Raw genomic sequence first — 15,993 nt, 5'->3', positions numbered from 1 at the left:
TACCGCAGCCAAATTTTAAAATATTGACTGAGGAAGGAAAGTGATTCCCTATTTCTAGGTTAACGCTACTGCCCATACAGCTCATCAGTCAATGTGTGCACCTCTCCCTGTACCATAGGCAACTCATTTAGCACATTAAATAACCGAGCTATTCCAGCCAAGACACGCCATTTAGAGTCGTGATGGAGCTTCACACTGCTGTATGCCTGACCTCCTTGTCTACGGAAAACATCCCTGATATCACTGTTCTTATTTGTCTGGAAGGTTAAGTTAAGGCCAGGCAAAGACTTATTTTTCAAATATCTCTACTTTCTGATGGAGAACTGAACCTACTTTCCTTCGGGTTAATTGAACACTACTTTACTGCCTAGGCAGACCCACTTTAGTAGTAGATTATGGAGTAACAAATTAAAACATTACTTTTAAATTTATTGATGAGAAGCATGATTTATCGCTTGTGATATATTCCTTATTAACATATTTGTGTTCCTGAAATGCTTTATTTTCATCGGACTTATGCCCGAGTCCATGGCTAAATGGTTAGCGTGTTGGATTTCGGTCCAGCGGGTCCCGGGTTCTATTCCAAAACCGGATCGGGGATTTTATCCATCATTGGTTAATTTCTATCGCACAAGAGCTCGGTGTTTGTGTCGTCTTCAGCATTAGAATTCATCACATGTACGGCCCCATTCACACAGGCGCGCAGGTCGCCTATGAGGCGTCTACTCGAAAGACCTGCACCAGGCCTCACCGGGGGTCACACATCAATATTATATTACACCTATGTGGAAGTCTACCTTAATATTACTCAGCTAGTTGGCAAATTTGGTGGATTTAGGTGTTGGAAGGTCGGAAGAAAACAGACCATCTTAACGCAAATTGAACTTTGCCTGTAATATTTCTCTTAGAAAAGTCCAAGTAAATCTACACTTGAATTCTGGAAGATTGTGTTTAGTAAACTCTGAATTTTTAAGCAACGACAGGTTAGAATGCAAACTAATTTGGTTAAAAGGAAGCGTCGACCATCCCGCTCTTTCGTAATGTTGTGAAAGTAACATAAATTCTGGGGTTTAATAGACCGCACCCCTAATGTATATGCAATTCTCATAACATAGCCGTTGTGCACGTTAGACTATACTTGTTACCCCCTTTAGGAAGTTTGCATTCTATCCTATTACTGCCTAAACATCCGGTGTCTAGTGTTTAGTTTCACATTTCTTGTACTTACATACGCTGCACTCTCACTGGCTGTGCTGCCTCCCGTTACCGTCCCGTTTGGTGACGTGAAGTTGTTGCTGGGCTTCACCACCACCATCTCCAGAGGTACTCCCAGAGTATGAGCCACCACTTGGGCCACCTGTACAACATGCAAAGTAATGTTCTTCAATTGCCATTGACCGTACACTATTTTCATGTCAACAAACATAGAATAGTCTCCTGCTGTAGATTTTTACGTCCACCATTATACAGGATGTTCCCAATTATGTGAGAAATAATCCAGGTGTGGATAGTATACCTCGAAATGACAAAGAAAGTTCCTATGAACATGTGTCCTACGGTCAGATCTTTTAAGTTACACCTTATTAACTGGAATGGGGGTATAGTTCGTATATCTTATTAAGTTTGGAGAAAGACACGCCTTTACGGACAGTGCAATACTTCGCCAGCGCATGGAACAAGGTTGTCATCCATACCTGCAGTGCTCAAATGTGTCCTACAGTCAGTGAGATGGCGTGTTCAAGCGTGCATTCAGGCGCATGTTGGAAGTTTTGTGCACTCCTTGTATTAGAAAGCAGCCCTGTTACAGATGATCATCCGCGTAAAGAAAAAACTACGTCGCAGAAAACCAACTACGGTAAATATTCATTAGTAAATCAAGGAACTGATGATTGGAATGCATTACCATTAGCTGTCTTAGAGCCTTTTTCCAAAAATATAGAATGCTTCAAGAATAAACTCCAACATTCTCTAAATTGTTTGTAAATTTCTATGTGATGGTGTCATTTTAATGCAACGGTCAACCCACTGTAAATTGTAGTATTAAGGCGTCTGAATTACTAATGGAATGTGCGAATTTGTATATGAGCGTGCTGTATTCACAATGCTACGATAATTGTAATTGACTGCTCAATCTACTGTTGTAAAATTTTGAAATACTTTAGGTACGTGTCAATTTGTATATGACGGTGTTGTAATGTTAAGGTCGTAAGCTCAACCTATAGTGTTGAAAGCCGTAGTGTTAAGCACTGGAAATACTTAAGTTGTATGTGAATTTGTATATTATGATCGTGGATATAGAATATTAAACTAGTAGTGAAAAAATAATGAAAATCCACAGCCTGTTTCCAGTCAGGATTGGAATGAATGAAGCCTCCATCTAGGGGTGAGGACGGGAATTATGCCGGCTGCCGAAGCCTGTCGCAGTCCTCTGGGGCAACGATTAATGAATGACAGATGAAATGATATTGGAGAGTGTTGCTGGAATGAAAGATGACAGGGAAAACCGGAGTACCCGGAGAAAAACCTGTCCCGCCTCCTCTATGTCCAGCACAAATCTCACATGGAATGACCGGTATTTGAACCAAGGGACCCAGCAGTGAGAGGCCGGCGCGCTGCCGCCTGAGCCATGGAGGCTTAAACTAGAAGTATTTCTTATAATATGCCAGGCAGAGTGGCTCAGACGGTTGAGACGCTGACCTTCTGACCACAACTTGGCAGGTTCGATCCTGGCTCAGTCCGGTGGTATTTGAAGGTGCTCAAATACGTCAGCCTCGTGTCGGTAGATTTACCGGCACATTTACCGGTACATGATCATTGCCACCGGGACATTTGGCAATTGCGATGCATTTGTTCATAATAAGAATACGATTAATAATAATAATAATAATAATAATAATAATAATAATAATAATAATAATAATAATAATAATAATAATAATAATTACAACAACATTGTGACAACTACCCGACATAGGATGTGGCAGGTGAGTCTATACCACTACTTCTCGTACTGTTGACCGTCATAGGGAGTTTGTGCTTTTTTGTGGTGTACTGTAACTGTCCATCCCTGATTACTTGCCACATATTTCAGACTGTTGGGCTGAAATCAAACACTGTCACTTGAACCAATCTGAGACAACTGCCATGTGCCTTTATAATATCTTGCTACATCTTCAAAATTGTATGAGCAGCATAAATTCAGTAGTTGTTCGTATACGTTTAAGTTGTCAGCCGTTGCCCATGGTTCAGAACTAGGACCTGAGTACAGTAACCCACACCACGAACCACGAATAAGCGACATGACTTTTGTAATAGAATAGTATTTAGTTCGAGAAAACCAATGTTGATGCTTTCTAATTTGTTCATTGGAGATATTCAGTCCTTGAAAATGTAAGCTAGAGAAAACAGAAAATAATTCAGTCGTAGAATTTCTGAATAAATATTTTTAAAAGAAAAATATACGTTTGCAAGTCCTTTCTCGTTGAATTAGCCAGAATGAAATAACTTAGGATGTGCCTTCCTCAAAACATTAATTTGTTGACTTCTTGCCTTTGTATTCAAAATGCATCATATTAAACCTAAGAACGTCGTTGTATCATTTTCTCTGCAGGAGTCTTGTCAAGGAATGTCAACGAATAATGATTTATGTTTTGTCTTTCGTTATCTTACCTTCGTGTTAGCTCCTTGACCACACTCGATGGCCCCATGGGAGACAGCTATCGTGCCATCGACGGCGTAAACAGAGACTGTGGCGTGGAATCCTCCGAGTCTGAGGAACGGGTACTTCATTGGCAGGAGTGCTATTCCCTTTTTCATCCACCTGTTGTCCTGAAAGCGATAATACAGGAACATTTTACTTCACAGCTACACTGTACTAGTAAGAGATGTGACGGTGCTGCAGTAATCACCTGAAACAGCTCTGGCAGGTTATTATTATTATTATTATTAATAATAATAAGAATAATAATAATGTTTCTTCCTACAGAAAGGGATCGTCTAACATGCTCGTAGTTTTGTGGTGCCTGATAAAGAACCTGTGTTTTGTTACTTTTAAGTACTAACATGATAAATCAATCAGTCAATCAATGATCTGTATTTAGGGCAGTCCTCAAGGTGGTAGATTCCCTATCTATTGTTTTCCTAGTCTTTTATTAAATAATTGCAAAGAATTTGAAAATTTATTGAACATCTCCCTTGGTAAATTATTCCAATCCCTAACTCCCCTTCCTATAAACTAATATTTGTCACAATTTGTTCTCTTGAATTCCAATTTTATCTTCATATTGAGATCATTCCTACCTTTAAAGCACCACTCAAACTTATTCGACTACTAATGTCATTCCACGCCATCTCTCCACTGACACCTCGGAACATACCGCTTAGTCGAGCAGCCTTTCTCCGGAGTCTTCCCAGCCCAAACTTTGCAATATTTTCGTTACGCTACTCTTTTGTCGGAAATCACCCAGAACAAATCGAGTTGCTTTTCTTTGGATTTATTCTAGTTCTCGTAATCCTGGTGAGAGTCCCATACAGTGGTAACATACTCTGGTTGGGGTCTTACCAGAGACTCAGGGGCGGTGCATCATTAAGGGCGAAAGGACCCGGCCCACGCAGGGCCATCAGACCGTAATGCACAAAATTTGTTTTAATAATGTCTTTAAAAATAAGTTTACCTTGCACATATTCTACAAAAAGTATTTTTTTCCCTTCTCGAATCTCTAAAAATAATTCAGTATATGCAACTCATCCCTAGCTTAAGTTCCTGACAGTTTCGCACGGTGCGTTTTGTAATATAAAGGGTCGTTCTACAGAACCCTCCATTAAAGTATATGGAGTGAGGGGCCGGGTGAGGAAACAGTGAACATATCACTGCCTTGCCCGCGAATCTTGTACGTGCTATGAAAGGATTTTCATATCTCTTCAGGGCTTGTTGAATTGGCTCATAAATATAAAATCAATCTATTTGACTTCTGCTTCTGTTTGTTTGAAATGTCAAACCGACTTAGAGGAGTTGGATCTATCGTACGCCGTTGAACATGTACTTAGCCACTGTTCACAGCATGTTGAAGTTAAGATTTAAATATATATATTTAAATTTATATTTACACAGTTTCAGTTGTCTGGTGTTCCAAGTACAAGTGTGTTGGTAAGTTCTGTGGGAATGAAGTTTAAGTTCTATAAATGAATGTTTTATTAAACTATTGTGGTTTTATTTAATATGCTGATTGTGTGCGATATAGGAAATTAACGAAGTGGAATTTTTATTAACAAATCCATTTTCTTCTATACCTCTGAACACAAAGTTAGAAATAAAAAAATAAGATCCCATCAACCAAAATATCTTATAATCACTTTCTAAGATGGATCAAAACTCGCTTCATCCAAGCACAGGAGAGAAGAATATAATTACAAATAAGGAGCCATATGAGTACAGTCTTTAATGCATGAACTATTTATTGAAATTGGTTTCAAAAACCGTATGTGGCGGGTGGAATTATAATAATTGCAATATTGGCAAGAATAAATGTCAAATATAGAAGAATTTTTGATATGAAACAACAATAATATCATCTGGCCCACCCTAAAATCTTAGTCAGGAGGCGCTCCTGCAAGGACTCTCCTTTACAACCTTACAACAGCCCCGAAATACCATCATAACCATGTGCAGAGATCTGTACCCTTTAATTACAATCCCATTTATGTGATAACCCCAATGAAGACCTTTCCTTACATTAACACCTAGGTACTTACAGTGATTCCCATGAGAAACTTTTCTTTTTGCTATTTGCTTTACGTCGCACCGACACAGATAGGTCTTATGGCGAAGATGGGATAGGAAAGGCCTAGGACTGGGAAGGAATCGACCGTGGCCTTAATTAAGGTACAGCCCTAGCATTTGCCTGGCGTGAAAATGGGAAACCACGGAAAACCATCTTCAGAGCTGCCGATAGTGGGGCTCGAACCTACTATCTCCCGGATGCAAGCTCACAGCTGCGCGACCTTAACAGCACGGCCAACTCGCCCGGTCATAAGGAACTTTCACCCCATCAAAGCAGTAATTAAAACTGAGAGGACTTATCCTATTTGTGAAACTCACAACCTTACTTTTAACCCCGTTTATCATACGATTGCCTATTGTCCATCTCACAACACTGGCGAGGCCTTTTTGAAATTGCTCACAATCTTGTAACTTATTTATTATTCTATACATAATATCATCATCCGCAAAATGCCTTGCCTCCGATTCCAGTTCCTATCCATCCTGATACAATACTAGTAAAAACGTTTGGTTGAAAACATTAAAAATAGTTCATAAGTCATCCTCTGTATTGCTTTATACAGCACTGTCGTCTGAGTATGTTTATTTATTTATTTATTTATTTATTTATCGTATGGGTTCTAGTATCAGGAGTGTGCGCGGGCATCCCCCTGTGCGTTGAGGCAGTAGAATAACATCCATGGTATTCCCTACCTGTCGTAAGAGGCGATTAAATGGGACCCCAGGGCTCGTAACTTGGGAGAGTGGATTGACGCCACGGGGCCTTTAGCTGAGTCCTGGCATTGCTAGCACCTACTTTTGCCAGCCTACTCACTTACATCTATCCTATCCGACCTCCCTTAGTCATCTCTTGTTCATTTCCGACCCCGACGGTATTAGATTTACGAGGCCGAAGGAGTCTTAATTTTTTACGCCTTTTGTGGCCCTTTGGCCGATATCTTCACTTTTCAAAGTGTCGGGCCCCTTCCATTTTTCCCTCTGGTTTGTGTTAATAGAAGATGGTTACCAAATTGTATTTATTCTTAAAAACAATAATCACCACCACCTGACCAAGGACATGTTCTGCTCGCCTGGTGCAGATATTTCTATCTGACACTCGTGGGCGACTTGCGTGCCTGTATTTGGGATGATGATGATGTAGGGAAATGGTGTAACTGTGTCGGCACATAGCCTACTGTCGAATAACACCAACAGGTCTGTTCAAGGCTTAACTTCCCCATCCGACGGACGAATCACCATCAAAAGAATCATATGCCCACATATTACTTGTTAATTTATATTTTCCATGTCTAAATTGTTAGCGTGCTGGCCTTTGGTCACAAGAGTCGCGGGTTCGATTCACGGCACAAAAAGCCATATGCCATTTCATTTTTTCAAGTTACTTTGAATGTTCATGTTGTAATTTCTGACATCTATGCACCATACGTTGTTAATAATAATAATAATAATAATAATAATAATAATAATAAAATAAAAGGGTTCGATATCTGGCGTCGAGGGCACTTAGCTCGTTAAACTGTTCTTATGACGGTGATAGCAGGTTCTGATCGTGGTGGTGGTGATTATTATTGTTTTAAGAGGAGGTAAAACTGGGCAACCATCCACTAACACTAATCGAAAGGAAAAAAAAATGGAAGGGATCAGACACTTCGATAAATGAAGCGACCAGAGAAATACATGGGCCATGAAAGGCGTGAAAATGAATCCATAGGCCTCGCAAACTAATACCGTTGGGGTCGAAAAAGAACAAGAGTTGACCAAGAGAGGTCGGATAGGAGAGATGAAAGTGAGAAGCCTGGCACAAGTACGTGCAAGCAATGCCAGGACTCGGTTAAGGGCCCTGTGGTCGCTAACCCACGCTCCCATGTTGAGAGCCCCTGGGCCCCTTTTAGTCACCTTTTACGATAGGTAGGGGATACCATGGGAGTGATTCTACTGCCCCCACCCACACAAGTTCAGCAAGTTCTGAGAGCGATGTGTTGTGACTATGATCATAAATGGACCACTTCTATGTGATAGAAATTGTTCGGGAAATTGGGCACTCACCTTGTTGTAGTTGTCTACATCCCTCTTTCGTCGCTCCCAATCGGCCCACTTCTTGATCTCGGGGATCATCTTGGGGATAGCATTGTCCTCCTTCCCCATATTGGCGAGCCGTATCTCTGTAGGATCCTTCTTCAACACACGGCCGGCGTGCTCCATGATGTACTCGATGAAACTGACACCTTCCAGTGAACCTAAGGATGTAAACACACGTCAAAATAGTTTGCTATATACAGGATATAACAATAAGGCATGACCAAACTTCCAGGGCACATTTCTCACACGTAGAAGAAAGAAATAAAGGGTGTTACTAAATTCCCATTTCAGACTTTGAGGGCTTGCAGTGGGGACCAAGACGGTTAAGTTTATCATAGGAACTTGTGTCCCGAAACGTACCGTCTTCCCGCTGTCCGCAAGAAACTACCACAACACACGTTCACAGCTCCCGCATTTTCGGCGCTCGGTCCGACTCCTGCTACTTGTCTGGGTCCAATTACAGGTGGGGCTCGATGTGACGACCACCGACGTCAACGCAGACACGGTGCCTACGTATCATGTTCTTGTACATACGATCATCAATATCTGGTCTTCCAACATCCGCCGCAGACATAACCCGCTCTAGTAGATCTTCCTCGGATTCCACAGGGGTCTCGTAAATCAAGTTTTTATGTGACCCCACATGTACTGTAGTAGTCTAGCGGTATCAAGTCGGGTGAACGTGCAGGCCAAGTAATCGGGTGCAGATGAACTACTGTACGTACGTGTTACTGCTGTATTGTAGTATGAACGGTGATCACAAACACAGCAGCAGGTACAACACGTCTCCGTGCGGATCGCACACTCAACTGAATGACATGGAATGTCAGCAAACCTGTAGGGGTATGAGACATCACGTGATCGTTCACTGACATTCGTACTGTAGCCAGTGGCGCCAATAATGGGGGAGATTTGAACGTATGCTGTGGTGGTTTTTTACGGGTAGCGGGAAGACGGTACGTTTCCTGACACAAGTTCCTATGATAAACTTAACCGTCTTGATCCCCACTGCAATACCTCGAAGTCTGTAATGGTAATATCGAAATACCCTGCATATTATATGGATATGAGTCCGGAAACACTTTATTTCCATGTTAGAACTTATTTTCTACGATTCTACCTGGGAAACACACAGGAGCAGTGCGAACCAGCATACCACATGAAACTGTTCCTTACATGAAATATCCAGAATGCCCTCCGTTAACATTGATAGCATGAACCCGCCGTCGCGGATGGCGGATGTGCTGGTGTATCCCTGGAGTATTGCTTTTGCATGTATCAGTGCTAATGGAGGGTTCAGGTGATAGCGAGCTGGCCTCTCGCCACTGCGTTCCGTGGTTCACATCCCGTTTGTGCTGGGCAAAACGAAGGGCGGGACAGGTTGTTCTCCGGGTACTCCGATGTTTCATTCCAGCAACACTCTCCAATATAATTTCATCTGTCATTCATTCATTATTGCCCCAGAGGAGTTCGTCAGGCTTCAGCAACCTGCACAATTCCTACCCTCGGCTCTAAATGGGGGCTTCATTCATTCCATTGCTGATCTCTTCGAATGATGAAAAAGGCTGTGGATTTTAATTTTCCTGTGAGAGTTTCATATGGTATGCTGATACGTTATGTTTAGACCCCGGATTTTTATGCAGTAATAGGTTAGAGTGGACCGGCCCCGCGGTGTAGTGGTAGCGTGTGTGTGTCTCTTACCCGGAGGCTCCGGATTCGATTCCCGGCTATGTCAGGAATTTTTACCTGGATCTGAGGGCTGGTTCGAGGTCCACTCAGCCTACGTGATTACAATCTGACGGTGAGATGGCAGCCCTGGTTTACAAAGCCAAAAATAACGGCTGAGGGGATTCGTCATGCTGACCACACGACACCTAATAATCTGCAGGCCTTCGAGCTGAGCAGCGGTCGCTTGGTAGACCATGGCCCTTCGGGCTGTTGCGCCATGGGCAATAGGTTAGAATGCAAACTAACTTAGTTATTAGGAAATATGATCTTCCGAAATGTAGTGAGAGTAACATAAATTATAGGGGTTCTGATGGGCTGAACCCCTATTGTTTATGCAAAACTCATAGCATAACCGTTGTGCAGTATAGTGTATATTTGTTTGCTGTGTGTTTCCCACGATCAGTGTGGTATGCAGAGTTGGAGAAAACGTTTTCTAACAATGAAATACAGCTTTTCCTGACCCACGTCCATTGTCTACGTGTGAGGAATGTTTGGCTCACCTTATTGTTACAGTCTGTATATAAATGTAATAAAATGATAATTTTGTCTGTACGCTTTAAACTTTTACCTCATACTTGCATTTTATCTCGTATTAGGTATGGAGTTGACTTACCTGGAGCTCTGCAGTAGGTGTTGCTGGGGATGTCTGTCCGCACTGCGTTACCCTTCACGTTCCATTTGCTGATGTCGTAGCAGTTCTTGAAGTGCTCCACCATGAGGAACACAAATGACTCGTTCAAGTTACTGCCTAGGTCCTCGAATAAATCAGCTTCCAGGTATTTAATGCGACCGTCATCTTCTAGGCCCACCTGCCGACAATGTTGTACTCTCAGTATCGGCAAATGTTATCGTAATTTACAGTCAGATATGACCAGGATCTATTTACGATAGTATCTCATCCTAGTTAATACAAGTTTTGTAAGTGTTGCATAATTTACGGACGAATATCGTTAATTGCGACAGATTTCTCTCTATTTCAGACTACCCCTGTGGCCCTGTTTAGTTCCACCTCTTACCATAAAAGCTATAAAAATTGACTCTAGCTACCGTCGCCTTGTCGCCCTTTACTTCTCATGCCTCTCATCACCTAGTCCATTATTATCCCAGGCAACCTATCGTATTCTGTTCGCCTGACATGACCGTACCGCTTTTTTATTTCGTATGGCATACAGAGGGTACAGATAAACTATATACACTTAAAACAGATAGAACAACAGTCGGACAAAGGATCACTGGATAGAAATATAACCTATAGTTTAATGTCCAGAGAATTTAGCCAGTTCACTGCCTCTTCACTTTCTGCAAGAATTTCGTGGAATCCTCCCTGGAATCTCCGTAGTGGCCACGTCATCATAACATGGTGAACTGTCTGAGCGGCGTCAGTGCAGTCGCAATGAGGGCTGGAAATATTTCCCCACTTGTGGAGCCAGAAGTTGCATCTTCCAAAACCGGTCCGGACTGTGTTCAACGAAGCCCAGATTCTTCTTGACAAGTTGAACCCAGCATGTTTCCCACAGGGATCAGATATCAACCCTAGCAGGTCAGGGTTTGAAGCATCCTACCCTCCCCTCATGTTGTACTGTGATTCAAACAGCCTCTTTACTTAGCTGCCATGATGGATGTCGAGATTTAAATCTTCTATGCTTTTGAGGGTTGCAGTCCTGATGAAGACTGTTTACACGTAGAGCTTCATCCCTCATGTTCCCTTCTGATTCTGCCACTGATTATTTTTAATGCTTTCATGTGTTTTACTTCCAATTTATCAACAAGATACACTGAGTCAATTCAGCTTTCACTCCCATACAATAAAGAGTCTGAAAACTGACCTTTCTAAAGATAATTTCAACCGAAAACGCATTACTTTCTTGCAGAATACCATTGATCACAATTAGTGGAAGCTCACTGCACCAGTTTCGTTACACCTTCGGGAGCTACATTTTATTTGGAGTTATCTAAATTTCGAAATACAGAGAATGCCGTTTTCGAGCATGTATAGCACAGAATTGAATCGTATGTATCTACGGGCTTATACTGAATATATTATTTTTAACAGTATTTAAATATATATAAACAAACTATTTTACGGCACCACTTTGATTATAAACCTTATTATAGTAACTTCTTAGAAGACAAGAGTATTTACAGTAGTGCAACAAGAAACATCCGTCGGTTAACATCTTTGGGAAAAAAATCCGTCTCTTTTGTTTGTTACTGTTAACCTTTCCTCCCTTCACGTTGAAACTTCTCGTCAATACCACGTAGCCGAGAAACAGTGAGGCTTCGCAGATTTTCCGATCACTAGAAGTTTTTGTTTTTTGGTAGCCGTCATATTAGCTCCCAACGGCCGTAGCCGTGTTGAAACACCGAAGTTAAGCAACATTGGGAGTGGTCAGGAGTTGGATGGGTTGCCACGCGCTGCTGGTGGGGGGTAAGGGAATGGAGGAGCAGAAAGGAACTGGCCAACCTACCGCACGTAAAGTCCGGCTCAGGAACACCTCTGCGGAGGTTCGGACCTGCCTTCGGGTAGAATAACCCTTACCTTACCTCATATTAGCTCCCAGCATCACTGTCAACCTTTCCTTACTTGTTAACTGTTCCTCACAAACGACAAATGACGTACTGCACAGTTAATGTTGCACACAATTCGAGTTACAGAGGGTTTTTTTTCTTCTTCAAGACAGGAAATGTTTGCTTCGAGAACTCGAGTAATTCGTGTAACCGAATTTCGAGTAACATAGAAATACATACACGTGAAGAATAGGACAAACAGCCGGGATATATAAGTTACTTCGAGATACTGAAAATTCGAAGTAATGGAGGTTCCAGACATCGAGGTTCGACAGTAATTTATTATACTTCCACCCTAGGAGTACTTGAAAAGATCCACCTGTTCCGATTTCATTTTCCCTACTCGACAATCAATTCACTTAGAGGTATTCCAAGTGTTCAGTTTAATTTACTATTTATTCATTCATTCGTCTCGTTCCTGCCAACTATGTACCACATCATTTCAACTGTTCTCTTTGGGCTTTAACATTTTCCCAGAACTTCCGCATTCATTCTGTTTTGTTCCTCCTCCTGTCCACACACCTTTCCTGTTGTTAGCTTCTGATTTTCCCGGAAACCATGGCATGCCTGAACGTTCTTCTTGAGTGGAACACGCCGCAGGATATCATTATGTGCGACCTCCAGCTCTTCGAGAACTCTTACTAGCTCAGTGAACCGGGCCCCTTTGATTTCTTGTCCTGTAAGTAGTTAATGATCCGATTGGCCAATCTTGATGAGATCATCCGCGTCACGTGTCCATAAAAGGTGATCCTACTTTTTCAGAAGGTGTCTTATCTTCATCACATGGGTGTCTAGTTCGTGGTTGTGCCATCTTCTATATTCACAGTTTTCTATGACAGCGCACAAGATTTTCTCAAAATATTTGTTCTTTCTTTCTTTCTTTCTTTCTTTCTTTGATCTTCAGATTTTCAATTAGGTCTATCTTTTTGATTCTGAGACATTCCGCATATTATTATTATTATTATTATTATTATTATTATTATTATTATTATTGATTCCCTATGCCCAACTAAGGAGTGCGTTTGAACTTATTAGCATCTTTTCTGGTTTTTCTTCTTCTCTTCCCAATATCTCTTCATCCTCTCGCTGTGTTCCTTTTTACGTTGTTCAGTCCCTCCTGTATTTAGTCCGGTGTTGTTTACAAAAAATTTGTGTTTGTGAATTAAGATTCTGAATTTTATTCTTCTATTTTGAGTGGTTTCTTCATTAAAGCCAATTTCATTTAGGCCTTCACTGATTTCTTTTAGGCAATTACCGTGATTTTTCATTGATAAGGCCAAGTTTAAAATTTCCTTTGTGAGACTGTTTATTATCCATTCTATAGGCCAATAAGTGACCAAAAAAATTATAATAGTCGTGATTTTTTCTGTAACTTGATAGATTTTATGTGATTATTATTAGTATTATTAGCGAATTCTCCCAATATCAGAAGACGTTATTACTATCCCATTCAAGGATTTATTAGTAAGGAACGCTACATTTACTTAAGCTTACCTCGTAATCCATAGCACAGGAATAGCGTTTGCCTATGGCCTCCATGTTGGCTTCCATTGTCATAACAAACCGTACTGGGCGGTTGAGGGTCTGAGCTGCCAGAGCACACGCCACGGCTACCTGGTTGCCACGAGAGATCTTACAGCCGTAGGCACCCCCCAGACGACGGACCACGATGTTTATACTAGAACATAATAATAATAATAATAATAATAATAATAATAATAATAATAATAATAATAATAATTGTTTTACAATTGGCTTTACGTCGCACCGAAACAGATAAGTCTTATGGCGACGATGGGATAGGAAAGGCCTAGGAGCGGGAAGGAAGCAGCGCGGCCCTAACCGCACGGCCAACTCGCCCGGTAATAATAATAATAATAATACAGTAATCGAGCTCGATAGCTGCAGTCGCTTAAGTGCGGCCAGTATCCAGTATTCGGGAGATAGTAGGTTCGAACCCCACTGTCGGCACCCCTGAAGATGGTTTTCCGTGGTTTCTCATTTTCACACCAGGCAAATGCTGGGGCTGTACCTTAAGTCCACGGCCGCTTCCACCCCACTCCTAGCCCTTTCCTGTCCCATCGTCGCCATAAGACATATCTATGTAAAGCAACTAGCCAAATAATACAGTACAAGTTTGTGGGACGTGGTTTACTCCGCGTTATAGCTTAATGACCTATAGGTCGACAGAAGATTGTGAAATAAGAAGTAGGCTACAAGAGAGAACAATTTTATGAAATATATTGTACCTAAGAGGCTCCATGGTTCAGGTCGACCTCTCACCGCTGGGTTCCGTGGTTCAAAACCAGGTCACTCCGTGTGACATTTGTGCTGGACAAAGCAGAGGCGAGATAGGTTTTTCTCCGGGTACTCCGGTTTTCCCTGTGATAACTTCATTCCAGCAACACTCTCCAATACCATTTCATTTAATCTGTCATTCATTAATCATTGCCCCAGAGGAGTGCGACATACTTCGGCAGCTGGAATATTTCCTATCCTCGCCGCTAGATGGGGCTTCATTCATTCCATTTCTGACCCAGTCGAATGACTGTGGATTTTCATTTTCACATTCATTGTACCTAAAATACACACATTAATATTCCATTCTTGACACGATCGATAATGTTCAGTTTATCGTTCACAGAGTACACTTTCCTTTTATTGATATCACAACACCTGCACCTAAAACTTAAATCTTAACTAGGATATTGTCAGACAAAGGTAAAATCCAACACTTTTCTATACTGGATTACCATTATACTCGTTTACGGCCATCTGAGACCACGTTAAGCAACAATCACACATTACTGGAAGCCTTCTTTGTAGTCCACAATCTGTGCATCTTCTTTCCTCTGTCCAACGCCTATTCCATTTTCTGTTCGTCATGGAACACTCTGAAGCTGTCGATCACTGATCTATACTTCGTTCGGTTTAGAGTACCTTCCCGATTTATTCCAGACTCCCTGAACCATTTGTCGGAAACTTTAGGTCTACTATCAAGTGTTTTAAAAACCTATTTTGTCAGCCTCTTCTCGTCCCTTCTAAACAGATGCTCATAAAATTTGAGTCTTCCTTTCTTCATTGATTCAATCAATCTTTCATTTTCTTGGTAAAATGCTCCCCTTTCTCGTAACCTATACTGGCCATCCAAGATTTTTGGATGTTCAATAAAATATTCTTTTATTGGTTATAAAAACTCACTTATTTTACTCACGGACCGTTATGATTGTGGCATTTTGTATGTTTGTCTCATCAGGTGTACTAGAAGGTGCAATTACCCATTCTAATTCTGAAATGGACAAACGCATTTACAGTAGGTGTTATGTTATTAAATTCAGGCTAGATATTCAATTATTAAAAAAATCAGGCTATCTTTTTTCAGGAAGCTGATTTCCAGAAACTTCAACTATAGGAAGGCACAGTAATAATTGATCCACTAGAAATAAAAACTCCCAGAATGTCAATATCTTTGGTAAGTACTTCAATTTTATTTGTGGCTAATATTTTCAGCTTGGTTTTGCATGTTAGCATTTAAAGAGTCCAGTATCCACAAACATTTTCCCTAGCTAATAAAATACGGTTTATAGAGACATTATGGATAGCATAAGATTTACTTTCTAAATTCTAAAATGTTGAGAGACAGCCCATAGGCCTTCACGACTAATTAGTGGTCATGACGCCCCCCTTGACGCTTTGCAACTAACCAGTGTGTCAGGACACATCGGTTGGGAAACCCTGCACTAAATCACAACTTATTAGTGGTTCCCATTTGATTTTTTGATTTTTTTCTTCTGGCCGATTGGAAGAATCCAGAATTTGTAGAAAACGACCAAGGTTAC

At 41.2% G+C, this 15,993-nt stretch overlaps 1 protein-coding gene across 1 annotated transcript in view; it reads right to left on the bottom strand.

Annotated features, from left to right (window-relative positions):
• The window catches only part of LOC136883051 (xanthine dehydrogenase/oxidase), a 149,813-nt gene that overhangs the window by 23,559 nt on the left and 110,261 nt on the right, over positions 1–15,993 (bottom strand). Inside the window, exons 17-21 of the mRNA XM_067155193.2 lie at positions 13,649–13,832; positions 10,200–10,395; positions 7,826–8,016; positions 3,670–3,828; positions 1,229–1,357 (exon numbers count right to left, since the gene is read on the bottom strand). Of these exons, the coding sequence (XP_067011294.2) occupies positions 1,229–1,357; positions 3,670–3,828; positions 7,826–8,016; positions 10,200–10,395; positions 13,649–13,832 (859 nt within the window). The remainder of the gene's footprint in view (positions 1–1,228; positions 1,358–3,669; positions 3,829–7,825; positions 8,017–10,199; positions 10,396–13,648; positions 13,833–15,993) is intronic.

This window comes from Anabrus simplex, chromosome 11 (assembly GCF_040414725.1).
Source record: "Anabrus simplex isolate iqAnaSimp1 chromosome 11, ASM4041472v1, whole genome shotgun sequence".
Classification (NCBI taxonomy): Eukaryota; Metazoa; Arthropoda; class Insecta; order Orthoptera; family Tettigoniidae; genus Anabrus; species Anabrus simplex.
The sequence above is the reverse complement of the archived record's forward strand: the minus strand, read 5'-3'. Positions and strand labels throughout refer to the sequence as shown.